The sequence below is a fragment of the Rutidosis leptorrhynchoides genome, unplaced genomic scaffold (assembly GCF_046630445.1).
Source record: "Rutidosis leptorrhynchoides isolate AG116_Rl617_1_P2 unplaced genomic scaffold, CSIRO_AGI_Rlap_v1 contig596, whole genome shotgun sequence".
In the NCBI taxonomy this organism is placed as follows: Eukaryota; Viridiplantae; Streptophyta; class Magnoliopsida; order Asterales; family Asteraceae; genus Rutidosis; species Rutidosis leptorrhynchoides.
In genome coordinates, this window is record NW_027266816.1 from 8,772 (window position 1) to 22,078 (window position 13,307).

The 13,307-nt window shown below is 34.1% G+C and overlaps 3 protein-coding genes across 3 annotated transcripts; 1 reads left to right on the forward strand and 2 right to left on the reverse strand.

Annotated features, from left to right (window-relative positions):
* Positions 1 to 866: 866 nt before the first annotated feature.
* Positions 867 to 3,146, forward strand: LOC139884732 (protein COFACTOR ASSEMBLY OF COMPLEX C SUBUNIT B CCB2, chloroplastic-like). The gene is made up of 8 exons (XM_071868722.1): positions 867 to 1,014; positions 1,101 to 1,210; positions 1,358 to 1,429; positions 1,511 to 1,657; positions 1,791 to 1,944; positions 2,472 to 2,683; positions 2,747 to 2,824; positions 3,078 to 3,146. The coding sequence occupies exons 1-8, from the start codon at positions 867 to 869 to the stop codon at positions 3,144 to 3,146; spliced, it is 990 nt and encodes a 329-aa protein (XP_071724823.1).
* Positions 3,147 to 3,366: 220 nt separating this feature from the next.
* Positions 3,367 to 5,216, reverse strand: LOC139884736 (dihydrodipicolinate reductase-like protein CRR1, chloroplastic). Its single transcript, XM_071868726.1, has 8 exons — positions 4,911 to 5,216; positions 4,756 to 4,821; positions 4,561 to 4,656; positions 4,311 to 4,427; positions 3,898 to 3,990; positions 3,704 to 3,805; positions 3,531 to 3,617; positions 3,367 to 3,399 (listed from the first exon to the last, which is right to left on the reverse strand). Exons 1-8 carry the CDS (start codon positions 5,214 to 5,216, stop codon positions 3,367 to 3,369), a joined length of 900 nt encoding a protein of 299 aa, XP_071724827.1.
* Positions 5,217 to 7,120: 1,904 nt separating this feature from the next.
* LOC139884733 (serine/arginine-rich splicing factor RS31-like) lies at positions 7,121 to 9,607 on the reverse strand. The gene is made up of 4 exons (XM_071868723.1): positions 9,502 to 9,607; positions 8,210 to 8,322; positions 7,856 to 8,091; positions 7,121 to 7,730 (listed from the first exon to the last, which is right to left on the reverse strand). The coding sequence occupies exons 1-4, from the start codon at positions 9,605 to 9,607 to the stop codon at positions 7,121 to 7,123; spliced, it is 1,065 nt and encodes a 354-aa protein (XP_071724824.1).
* Between the last annotated feature and the right edge of the window lie 3,700 nt (positions 9,608 to 13,307).

Consider the following 13,307-nt stretch of genomic DNA (forward strand, 5'->3'; position numbering starts at 1 on the left):
CATTATGATTAATATATATATATATATATATTATAAATATTTTATTTTTTAAGAGGCTAATGTATTTTCTTCTTTATGGAATATATTAAAAATATTTTCTAAAGACTTTGGTATTTAGTACTGTTACGGAAAAAAATTTAATATATATATATATATGATGCTTCAGAATAAATTTGATATATATATATATATATGTTATATAATGAATTTAATTTATTTATGGGTTTCTTATTATTTCGTAAAATATTTAATTAAGACATAAATTTTTTAATTATATTATAATATAGTATTTATTATTTTAGACAATATATTTAATGTTCGAAAAAAAATATGGTACGGATATCAGCAGTAAATTATAAATGTAAATTTTAAAAAATAAACTTCAACATTTTGAAACGAAAGGATAGAGGGGTAAACATTTGTAGTCCGACCGGTTTTTCTATTGCCGGTCGGACGCCCTAGGGACTTTAATTAATATTAATCTTCCACCGGCAATAGTATTACCGGTCAAAACTTGCATTTTTCCTAAACCAGGCACCATCATTGCCGGTCATAGGTTGATTTTAAAGGGGGCGAAGCTTAATTTGGTTCAAGACCGGCAATACCAATGCCGATCATAGCATGACCGGCAATATCAATGCCGATTTTATATGATAATTAACTTCCTAAATACTGATTAGTCCAACCGGCAATGAAAAACCGCTCGAACTACATGATGTTCACCACCTCCGCATGCTACTGTACACAAAAATAGCGCACATATCGAGTTGAATTATCTTGAGATGGGCTCTTCTTGGATAATTAGTTAGATGCAACACATTTATCCAAAACATCTCTCGGAGAATAAAACATTTTTTGAAAAAATAATGAGCACCATCTCATTCAATCCGTTAATTCAGTTGAAATTGCGACCTAAACTTGGCGCCAAAACCAGTAAATCGTCATCAATCTCTGCTCGTCTAGACAATTCCCAGGATGAGCAGCTCAATCTCTCGGTTCTTCGATTCACACTCGGTAATCGATTTCCTTCACAGCAAAATCTACTGTCTCTTAATTCAATTTCTAATCTGGGTTCGATTTGTTTGTTTATGGTAATTAAGGGATTCCTGGATTAGATGAATCGTATTTGCCCAGATGGATTGGTTACGGGTTCGGTTCACTCATCGTAGTGAACCATTTCTTGAGCTCAAATTCAACTCCAGCACAGCTGGTAATTAATTCAAACCAAATTTGTTGTATTTGATCTTATATATGGAAATAATTTGTGTGTGTGTGTGTTTTTTTTTTTAATTTTTTTATGTTTAATCAGTTGTTAATTTGGGTTCTGTTTGTTTTATTCTCTTTTGTTTCTCATCAGACATCTGAAGCTCTGGGTCTTTGCTTGGCTGGATTCTCTGTTTCTCTTCCTTATCTCGGTAAATTCCTCAAGGTAAACACTGCAAAGAGGTTTTTAACCTCACTTTTCATATCTTTTACTCACTTGATAATGACGTAGATTTTATTCTTTTAGGGTGCTACTAATTCAACAGACCAAATGATTCTCCCTGAAGAAGCGTCGCAAGTTTTCGTAATGTCTGAAGATGTATCAGATACTCAGAAGGAGGATTTAGCTTGGGCCACATACATTTTACTGCGTAATACCAAGACCACGGCTGTTGTATGTTGTGATATATAGTAACTCAAATTTTATATACAATTACGCTCAGATCTAAGAGTTAGTATTTTTTTTAGCTAGACTTGTTTTATAGATATCTAACCGTGTATAAATGTTCATTGTCTTGATTATTCAGCTAGTATGGATCAGTGGTCAATTATGTGCACGTGGCTACTGGAACATACCCGATGATGTATCAAAAGATCAATTACTTGGTTGGTTTGAGAAGCAGGTTGAGAAGCTTGGCCTCTCGGAGTTTAAGGACACCGTATATTTCCCTCAAAGTTCAGGTAAATTATACTATAAACTAGCCTATGTTCCACTCAGAACAACTTTGTGTATGAGTTTTTGGCCATGCGGCGTTGTACATGTATCTTGCGTTTTGGCTATTCGAATGCATATCAAATGTGTAGAGAAATAAAAGACCTGTAACAAAAGATTTGAAAATGAGGAAAAAATTTTTAAAATAAGAAAATGGCGCTTTTCCCCTATTTTCTTTTTAGAATCATCCACACTTCCGCTTCATCCACCACCGCTCACGCGTGTGCTCCCCATATAGGCAGAACTCTCCCCTACCAATGTAAAATTTCTGTGGACATGCAAAAAATGAAAAGAAATCCGACTTGGTTCTGATTTCTCTCTTCTTTTTTCATTTTTAAGGATATTAAGAACTCCTCTTCTTTCTTTTTTGATTACCTTCCTCACGTATGTATAGGACCGAATCTTTTAGATTTCTACCCAGATTTCTAGAGGTTATAAGTTTAGGTAATCTCTTTATTTATGGGAAGAATGCTTGATGTTTTGACAAATATTTCAGATTCTGAACTCTGGGAGATGCTTCCAAAGGGGACTCGTTCTGTCCTGGTACAGCCAGTGCTATCTCTTCCGAGCTCATCCACCAGTGATCAGATGGACCAAATCGAAGGGTTTGTCTTGTTGACGTCTACCACAGGATATGCCTATAGTGACAGGGACAGGTCCTGGATTAGAGCAGTTGCAAACAAGTTTAGAGGTAAATTTATACCCATGGTTATGTAACCTATCCAGAACTTATTTTGGTATGTTAATCAAGGATATTTGCTGGTTGTGCAGTATAAGTTATTGTTTCTTTTAATCGTTATTCTCATTGACATTGATTTTTCTATGACTAGTCCGTTGATGGCGAGATTGGTACTTCTATCTTTTAAGTTTATAAAATTAACTTTTAGTGAATCTTGCTTGTCTCTGTATGAGTTATGTAGGATTTATATACAAACAAGAAAGAAAAGAAATTTTGTTAAAGAGTATGATTAATATGGCCATATTATGTTCCTGGATTAAGATGAACATATTTGATGGGCTCATGAATCACATCTATTTAATTATAAAGGATAAGGCAAACAGAGAAAGGTGTAAAGTTATCTAAGCTTTGGCTTGTTGCCAGCACTATTTATGGAGAAGACCAGACATAGAAATGAATGCCATAGCTAAGGACTACAATATTGGATTCTGAAAATGGAAGTACTAAAAACAACTAAAGAATAAATTTCTTTCATTATTATTGCTCAAAAGTAAAAAATAAAATATGAAATGTTGTCAATTGTCATCATTTTAACTTGTCCACTTTTACATCTTTGCAATGTTGTAAAAATGTCTCCAGGATGGAACGGATCTTCTCAATCATTCTTTACATATTCATAATGGAGCTTGAGGTATACTTGCATCTCTCTTTTCTAGACTAATTTCTCGAGGCCATATACCAGACTCTGCATTTGAATGAAGACAAAAGATAATTTATGTATGAGAAAACTGAACTTTACGTCCCTGTCGTTCGCCAATCACACCAAAATTATGTAAAGAGAATGCTATTGAGGCCTGAGTGTGGAATATGTTTTACCTTGAGACGATTGACCCTTCTTATAGCAAGGAGTAAGCCAGGCATGAGGCACTGTACATCTGTGATATCATGTTTGATAGAGTATACCTACTAACAGAAGGACTTTCGAATCAGATTACTTTTTAAGTTTATCTTACTTTCTCAAAAAGTAAGATTAAAGGGAGAGAAGATACCTCTCCTGGTCCAGAAAAGTAAACAGTTGTACTGGAAGGGAGCCCTGGTAAGACTAAGCTATGCACTCGAACTCCGTCTTCCCCAATTACTTGACCCCTTGCCTATAAAGAATAAAATACAGGGACGACAAATGACAAATGTTTCCAAGTTATGAATCTTCTATTTCGGGACAAGGAGAAAAGTCGAATAATACCTTAATTTCTGTGGAGATGTCTTCTCTATTGTAAATCTGGCCAATACTTGAGAGGTTGTTGGCAATTTGTACAGCATCTGATGAGGGAAAGTCCTGCTGATAGATTGAAGACAAGCTCTTTTCAGAATTTAATTGTTGGAATGGAAAGTTTGCATACTTACAAAAGTATTACGCTTTGTAATTTTAAACATGGAAACATAATTCTCAGTTCCTTCTACTCTAAACTTGAATGGAAATTTTTCAGCAACAAGGATGAGCTACTATTACAGACTTGCAGGCAACCATTAGCTAATCTTTTGAAGAAAATATTGTTTTCCAAGAGTTAAGATTGTTTGCGTGTTATTTGACATCATCCGTTTCAAGTTATAGTGCTTTTTCACATTGGTTTTGCTAGACTGAAAAAAATACTCTACCGTTGCGTGAGGTCGTGATTCGACAACTTCAACATTGTTGTAGTGGAATGAAGCTTGAATGGCAGCTTGTTGTAGTAGTATTGATCCCATAGACAGAGTTGGTGCTACCAGACACCCCTAATTTTACACATTCGACGATATTAGGCGAATTTATTTTACATAAATAATCACGGAAACTATTTATTCATTTAGTTAACAAAGATCATATTGAAGAATGAACTGTTTTATATAAACCTCACCCTGTCCTCACCATGCTGGCTTTCTCACAGAATGCAGATAACGCAGAAACTGTTTCGATTTTGATTCGAGGCACGTAAACAATGCTATTCATGCCAAATGCAGTAGCCTACGGACCAAAAACAAGGGAAAATAATCATAATCAGATTCGAGAATAATACAATGAATTCCATTGCAGAAATCTGTAAATGAAACACTAATGATCGACCTGTTTCACATTGTCGTAAACCGAAGAAGGGTCCGTAAAATCAACTACAACTCCAGTTGCTTTTGACTGCAAGATTCATATATGTTTAGTCTGAGTCATGCATAAGCACATAATCTATAAGCATGTGTGAATGGATGTAATATTGAAATATATACCTGGGATATGGAACCCAAAACCATAGTAAGATCATTTATTATTGGAATTTCCAAAGGTTCTTCCATGTCACACAGCTTTCCAATATCTTCTCCAACAAGATGGGAATCCACAGCACCAGCAAGTTCCATTCCTCTAGCTTTAGTAACGGCGATGACGGCAGCTCTTCCGATTTCTTTAGCTGCTCCATTGATAACTACCTTAATATTGCTCTGTGAGGGTTGTTGCATTGTGCAGGAAATAGGAAGAAGATGCCTGGATTTTATTAATTTGTGGCTAATGTAAAACTGGCTGCTTAGAGCTGCCATATTTTGTCCTAAGGAAATCCTACAATGGCTTCCAAGTCTAGATAAAGTTTATGGCCAAAAAGATAATGTTTATGGTGAAATTTTGATAAGACTTGTTTGGAGGGAATTGTATGACATGGCAGTTGCAGAGGTATGGTATGTCTTCAAGTGAAACTAAATGAAAAATGCGAATTGACCATATATAGCAATTGTGTATGAGAAAACCTATACTTTCATATTCATCCAAATATTTTATCTATAACACTTTTTTAATTTTTCATGTTCTTCTATTAGTCTAAAAAATCTTATGTTCTCGATAACGACCATACATATTTTTTTATTTTTAACTTTGCATATGTGGTGTTTACTCATCTACCGAAGTGTCATCCGATTCATCATATAGAATAATGCTATTCTTACAAAATTTTCAATAATTAAATCAATTCATAAATATTGAAATTTATATAACCAATAATAAATTGACAAAAGTACCATGTAGGATTTTATAAAAATAGCATTACTCCATCATATATTCATATCGGTGAGTTAAAAAAAACATTCAATGAAGTGTCAAATTTTTTATCAATCGGATGACACATGTCACGAGATAAGTGTTTTCCGCAAAATATTGTTTCGGCCGGACCGGCGCCCGCCAATCTTTTTTCCTTCGAAGATTAAACCCGCCAAAATTTAAGGTAAATAAATTTCCAATAATGGTAAAAAATTTAAAATATCCCTCAATTCTACGCCAAATCCCTAAATTGAATAACCAAAAAAAAGTTTCAACTTTCATCTAATCTTTCTCCAATATGGAATTATATTTTGCACCCATTTTCTCGTGTAACATGAAACCCTCTTTTCCCACTTTTTTGGTCATTTTTAACAGTAAACTTTTTGTTCACTGTTCTGATTACGGGGTAAAGCTCCGACGAATAATCGCCTCGGAGATCCATTTTCACAAGACGTAGACGAAATTCTGATCCCATTTTCAACTTTTTGCAGCACGTCTTTTAGCAACCTATGTAAGTTTCTTAAATAATGGTATTAGTATAATCCAACTGTTTAACGATTTTAAGATTCAGATTTGAGCTTCAATTAATGTTTTGTTGTTGAAGGTTTAATGAAATGATGAAAGACTACTACCCCTGTTAGAAAGGGAAATTTTTTATTGAATCTCTTTTTATTAAACTTCAACCGACTGGGATTTAAAAGGTTGAAGCTTTATATGTAAGTGTTAGAAGTTTGTTCTTCTTTGTCCTAAAGGAAGAATAATAGTCGTACATTATTGTTGACTTTCAAGCTGTAAATTGAGTTCGATTCTCTGTTTAAGTTAAGCTCTTGTTTGGTTTTGTGAATTTGCCCCTATTCAAAGACAGTGATTCTACCGTGATTCTACATTGGCATGGAAAGACATGTAAAGTAGGTAAGGAATGACCTCTCAGTGGCATCAAAACTTTTCAGAACTAGACCGTACAAAGTCTTCGAAAATGTTCAAATTCCAAGTTCAACTAGCTAAATTAGAGTGATGCTTATGCTGCTGCATTGTGAAAAGATTGCAAAAGACAGAAACCAAGGGAACAGTAAGAAATCAGAAAAGTACTACAATTGAATCCATAAGTTTAAATGCAACAAGGAATGATAAACGGGGAAACAGAAACAACACTTTTTAGAAAATGTTTTAGCCCAGTACAGCAAGTCGGAAAGTCCTATAATCAAAAGAACATGTAAAAGATAAAAGTCTGCAGATGCAGGGCAGACAAGTTCAACTTCCAGTAACTAACATCCAAAGACCATTTCTTCTTTCAGCAATTCAAGATCCAGGAATCAGTCGTCTGCTGGTGGAGAACGACTGCATCATCAAAATTCAAGGCAGAATTCAATACTCAAATCAAAGAAAATACTAAAAGGAAAGGCTTTTTACTACTTTACATGAGCGTAGGCACAAACCCGCGATATCTCTTCTCATTATCCTGGCTTCCGGGGCTGTCTCTAGTCTCGGGCCTGGAATCTGGACTCAGGGCACGGCCATTATCAGGACTAGGGCTGCGGTCAGGTCCATTTTCAGAGCTTCGCCTCTCTCTCGAATTTGGGTTATGGGTGATGTCTTTGCCATTGCCAGGGCTCAGCCTCTCTCTACGATACGGGCTACGATTCGCAGCACGGCCATTTTCCGGACTAGCTTTCTCTCTTTCTCTATGGCCATCCTCAGGACTGGCTTTCTCTCTTTCTCTAAGGGAAGGACTACGTGCAGCAGCACGTGCAAGATCAGAGTTGGGCCGGTCTCGCTTATATGGGCTCGGGCTGTGCCCACGAGGACCGCGACCATAATCAGGACTGGCCCTCTCTTTCCGGTCATGACCATGTCCATAATCTGGGCTGCCCCTTTCTCTTCCGTACGGACTTGGGGACCGCCTTCTATCATAGCCTCTCCTATCAGGTGATCTATCACGGCCTCTGTTAGGGCTATGTCGGTTTCTACGTTCATCATCATCTCGAGCAGCATATTCCACTGAGATCACTTGATCAAGTAACTTGCTGAGCACCAAAACAGGCAAAAAGGTTAGGCCCAGATAGAGGAACAAACTAAACAAAGCCATTTTACAGTATAGGACAGGGTTAAGAGAAAAGGGGCATCATGACAGCAAAGAAAGGAGCATCACCTCATATTAGTAGCCTCCAGGGCTCTGGTGGCATCTTCCTGAAATTCATATTGAACAAATGCAAAATTCCTCCGAATCCTCACATTAGCTATTTTTCCATAAGACTCAAAATGCTTCTCCAAGTCTTTGGGTCGAGTGTCACGGGGATCAAAATTGATGACAAACAAGGTCTTCGAAGGCTTTGTATTTGCCGAAGATCTTCTCGAACCCCCAGACTTTCTAATGTCTCGTTCTTGCTACAGAATATAAAAATAAAAAGCATTAACAGGATAATTTGACTAAGGAAGGAAACAAAGTGGCTTAAGAAGCGGCACAAGAACACTAATTGAAAACTTTAAAAGATCAGTATATTACCTTTGTCCATTCAACACGAAGTCTGCGACCCTTTCGACCAAATTCTGTCCGATCAAGTGCGCGAATAGCATCCTCTGCATCTCTTTCATCTTCCATATAGATGAAAGCAAAACCTATATCCCAGTAAAAGTAAAAGCATTTGAACTACAGATGCAGGAAAAGAGGCATAGTAATAAGAATCCTCCCACGAAACAAATTCTCAGGGTCACAGCTTTTCCACTGCAGTAACATAATCCACCAAATACTACCCTAGAAAAACATTTCAAACCTTCTTTTAAATCTGTAAACTAAGTGACCAGAAAAAGTGGCTACAGACCTTGTTAGATGTACTAGTAGGATGTCAAGGAACAATAATCCAAAAATGGAAGTCACATGGCCGGTCAATGAATAAAAACTTGCATTCGCCATCTATTTATGTGTCTCGCTGAGAGGTCAGCAGTGATTCTACATTGAAACATGTCGGAAAGGGAAGGCTGGGCAAAGTCGTGAGGAATGAAATGCAATGGTGTCTGTTTAAAATGTAGGATGATGATGCCACTGCAGATCAGAGTTGACTCTTCTTGATAACAAGAAGAGGGAGCTCGTCACAGGCAGGGAAGACAATTCTGAAAGTCCATCCACATGCTTGGAGGAGTATGGAAATCCCAAGAACAATCCTGCGCCAAAGAAAATGTTGAGTATGGGGGTGTTTTACTTCGAAAAACATGCTTATTTTTTTCTCAAATGAATCCTGAACCCCACAAGAACTCAACAATGGATGAATAATAGCTGTTGGTGGGTGGCCATACTTCTCCAACGAACAATTAGAACTTCAAAGGTCATGACTGAGAGGATAAGCATCTTAATTGCATACGTGCTGCAGGACCCACTGATTCGTAGAAAATCGTTCCGAATGTTGTTTTATACAATAAAACATATTTCACGAACTTTAGATAAAATGCATAATGATGAGTGAAGTTCATAATGGAAAAATTAAAGGTAAAGCCCAGGAAAGGATGGTTAAGATTAAGGATTTTGGTTGAGATATATTGTGCAGGTCAGCAACGTGTAATGAATAGCACTGAGCAGGTCCTTGAAATCCAGTAAAACAAAATTACTAAGCAATCGCTTAGCATCACATTCCCTCCACCAACTCAATTATTTGTCAAGGTGGATACGAGTGATACACAACACAACTCATATTGTAATTTACATTTTCCGGTTGAAACGATTAAAAATGTACTTAATACCATGAAACAGTCCATTGATTTTTTTTAATCAGGACATACAACAAAATAAGCAAGAAAGCTTACCAGATTTCATATCCACTCGGTCGACCTTCCCATATTTTCTAAAGAGCCGTTCCACATCAGGCTCACGTGCATCATAGTCGAAATTTCCGCAGAAAATAGGTTTCATTCTCTCTGCACAGAAATGAAAGCAAACAACTATGAGCTGCAGTTAACTTTAACATAAAACAAAGAATCAAAAGTCACCAATTCCGTTTAACGTGCAACAATCAATCACCAACAAACAAATAGTTGCAGAAATGAGGATAGAATATTTACAAATCAGAGAATTTTTTTCAATAAATCGCATGAGATTCTTCACAATTGAGGCATTGCCCTCATAAAGAGCTTAATTAATTAGTTTAATTTCTCCCAAAACACAGATCTGACGAAGAAATAGAGGAAATTGATATGAAATTTTCTTAGATCTATAAAATCATAGTGGAAAATAATGCTCAAATAAATTTCTAGGTATCCCAACGAAACGAGAAAAATAATTCTTAGGACTGAATTTACCTTGTGAAAGCTGCGATTCGAAAACCCTAATTGAAAAAGAGTGTTCAGATAGGTTATTAAAGAAGTTGGATGCTCCGAATGTAATGTTCTCGACCTTGAAGAGCTGAAGGGAGTATTTTAAGCGTAGCGGAAATAACCTGAGTTTTCAATTACAAGTCAGCAGATCCGTCTGTTAGACGGAAAATTCGTATTTTTAAAAAATTAATAATTTTAATATATTATGAAAAAATTATATAATAATTATTAATATTAAACATTATTAAATATATGTCGAATGTTATATCGAAAGATAATTATTTTAATTAGAAATAGAAAAAAAAATATAATGAATTTTAATTAAAAAAATATTGATTGTTTGAAAAATAATATATGCTCGTTTTAATTAAGAATAAGGAAAAAAATATGGTGGATTTTTATGAGAAATAATAGTTTAATAAAATGTTTAGAATTTTTTTAATATATATTATAATTTAATTAGAAATAATTTTTTAAATAATATGCTCGTTGAATAGGAAAAAAACGTGCCCGTTTTAATTAGGAATAAAAAAAATCTAACAAATTTTATTCAGGAAAAAATGTTTAATAACAAAATTAGAAGAAAAAAATATAGTTTATTATAATTTTAGTAAGAATAATTTTTTAAATAATAGATAGGAAATTGATTAGGAATAAAATTATTATATTAGAAAAAAGTAATCGGTAGAATTTTATTAGGAATGATTATGTTTTTATTGTATTTTGATTTACTAATTAGAGTAGAAAAAAAATTATCTTTGACTTAAAATTCTAACTTGAAACCTAATTAAACTCAAAATTTTAAAATACATGTATCAAATTACTATTAATTAATAAAACGCTATGTGTCGGATGTTGATTTGACAATAAAATTTGTAATTGAATTTACAATTAGAACAAATTTAAAATTAGAAAAATCTTACTATTATATATAAGATTTCTCAATTATAGTCAAAACTCAAAACCTCCATTATTAATACCTTAGATTCAAAAAAAAAAGATTTATTAATATTTATTTCGTATACAAATACATGTTTTTTAAAAATTAATGATCGCAGATAACTGATATTTTTCTCTAAAATAACCACATAAATTAATAGTTTATAAAAAAATTAAGATACTATTAAATAAATTAATTTTTGTAATACTTATATGATAAATAAATTAATAATTTATCTAAATAAATTTTATATATAATTTTATTAAAAAGATTTTGAAAAACAATAGTTTCAGTATTATTAATTTATTTTATTTTTCTAGTTATATCTCATTAATTACTATTCTTTATATATATATATAAATCTTACAAAGTTTGGTGTAACACTTTTTTTTTAAAATTTTTAAATTGAACATTTTATACTACTTCCGTCCCAAAAATTGTATTGAAAAATTTGCATCTATTTTGAGACGGAAGTAGTATTAAGCAATATCAAACAATATCGTTAGAAGCTACATCAAATACGTAAGAGGATAAGTCACATAATCAATTGTTTTTTATATTAGCGATATTACGTGTTAGGTAGTTTCCTTCTCGTCTTACAAAAATAAGATTACATTCTTCGAATAGGCTCAATAAGATCCTAATATCCTCTATATATAACATTACAACGGGGGAGTACACAAAAATACCGACTATTGATAGCATTGATCACATTATGTACATCTGATTCAATGGAAAAGGATCCTAGCCGACAAATCTCGGCCAATTTTAAGCCAGTTAAAATTGCATGAGCCTCTATCGATTGAATGTCCCCTTTGGCTGCTGCAAAAATGGTGTTTGAGCATAAAACTCGACCCTCATGATCTCGAAGAACAGCTAACAGCCCCATCATGCGATCAGTAAAACATGCACCATCTACATTAATTTTTAATGCATTCAAAGGAGGCTTCGACCATTTTGTAACCTGGCGAGGAGGAGCTATCGGAAGACACTTTGAAACGACCTGGATTTGCAACACCTAGAAGTCAGCCGACTCAAGAGCAGCTGATGGCGTGCGGCAGAAGAGATAAAAAATCTCCCCATTCTATTTGACCAAACCTGCCAAAGAATGGCACATAAACGGTCTTTTTCCATCATTGTTATACCTGAAAAAAGAGACAGTAACCAAAATCTAAACTGTCATTATGTCAAACTATGAGTGATGTGTATGTTGAGTCAGCATTTGACATATAAATCTATATGGAGATAACAGGGATGACTTAACGGAATTTCTCTGCTACGTCAGCGATTTTTTTACGGTAGACATGTCTTTGATAGAAAACTAACAAAAGAGATACCCACTTGATAGAAAAAAAATTCAAAATACCATCTAATTAGCTAAAGTCCATTTCAAACAAAAAAACAATTATCTCTAAGAAAATCACTAGTTTTAAGAAATTTGATAAGAGATTATAATATACTCATGAGAAACTGAGTTGCTCACGACTTTCCTTATCAAAGTTCTAACTTGTGAGGGTATATTCAAAAAAAAAATGACCAAGACGCGTTGAAAATTATGGGGCGTTAGTGATTGCATAAGGAATTAAGCCATAAAATTGAAGATGGCTATATTTTTATATATATATATATAAACATAGTCATCCTTATTTTTACGGTTTAATTCCTATATATATATATTACATTTATACACCAAAGGATTTAAAACCAATTATTATTTCAAGCATATCAAAACTTAATTTAAGTAAAACACAATGCGGTCATGCACAAATCAAAGATGAGGTATATTATGTTAAGTATTTTATGATTCTAGGTATTTAAATGGTGGGTACTTAAATAGTGCTTATATTTCTTAAAAATACGAAAGATAAAAATCTTTCACTTTTATCTCCAATTCATATCTTGCACCATTCATATTTTTAATTATCATAATACTAATATATTTTGAATGAGGTCAATTTGCAAATTATATTGCACAAAAAAAAAATTACGAAGGTTCAGGCGTTGACTGATAGGTATCTTTCGTTCAATAACAGGCCATTATTGTTGAAAGAGTAGAAAGCTGCAATGGATTTCTCTATGGATGAAGTGGACAGGGTCCCGGTTTGGATCAAACTTCCATTACTTCTGGTGGTGTTTTGGAAAGAAGATCTCCTTAGTCGAATTGGCAGTATGCTTGAGACACCTTTGATTGCGGATCAGATTACAACCAGTGAAACTCGGTTAGGGTTTGCTAGAATATCTGTAATGATGGATGTTTTTGGTCCTTTTCCGGATAAGGTTCGTATTGCTGATGATAAAGGTGGACAATTCTTTCAGAATGTAGAGTATGAATGGATTCCATCGGTATGTGATAAGTGTA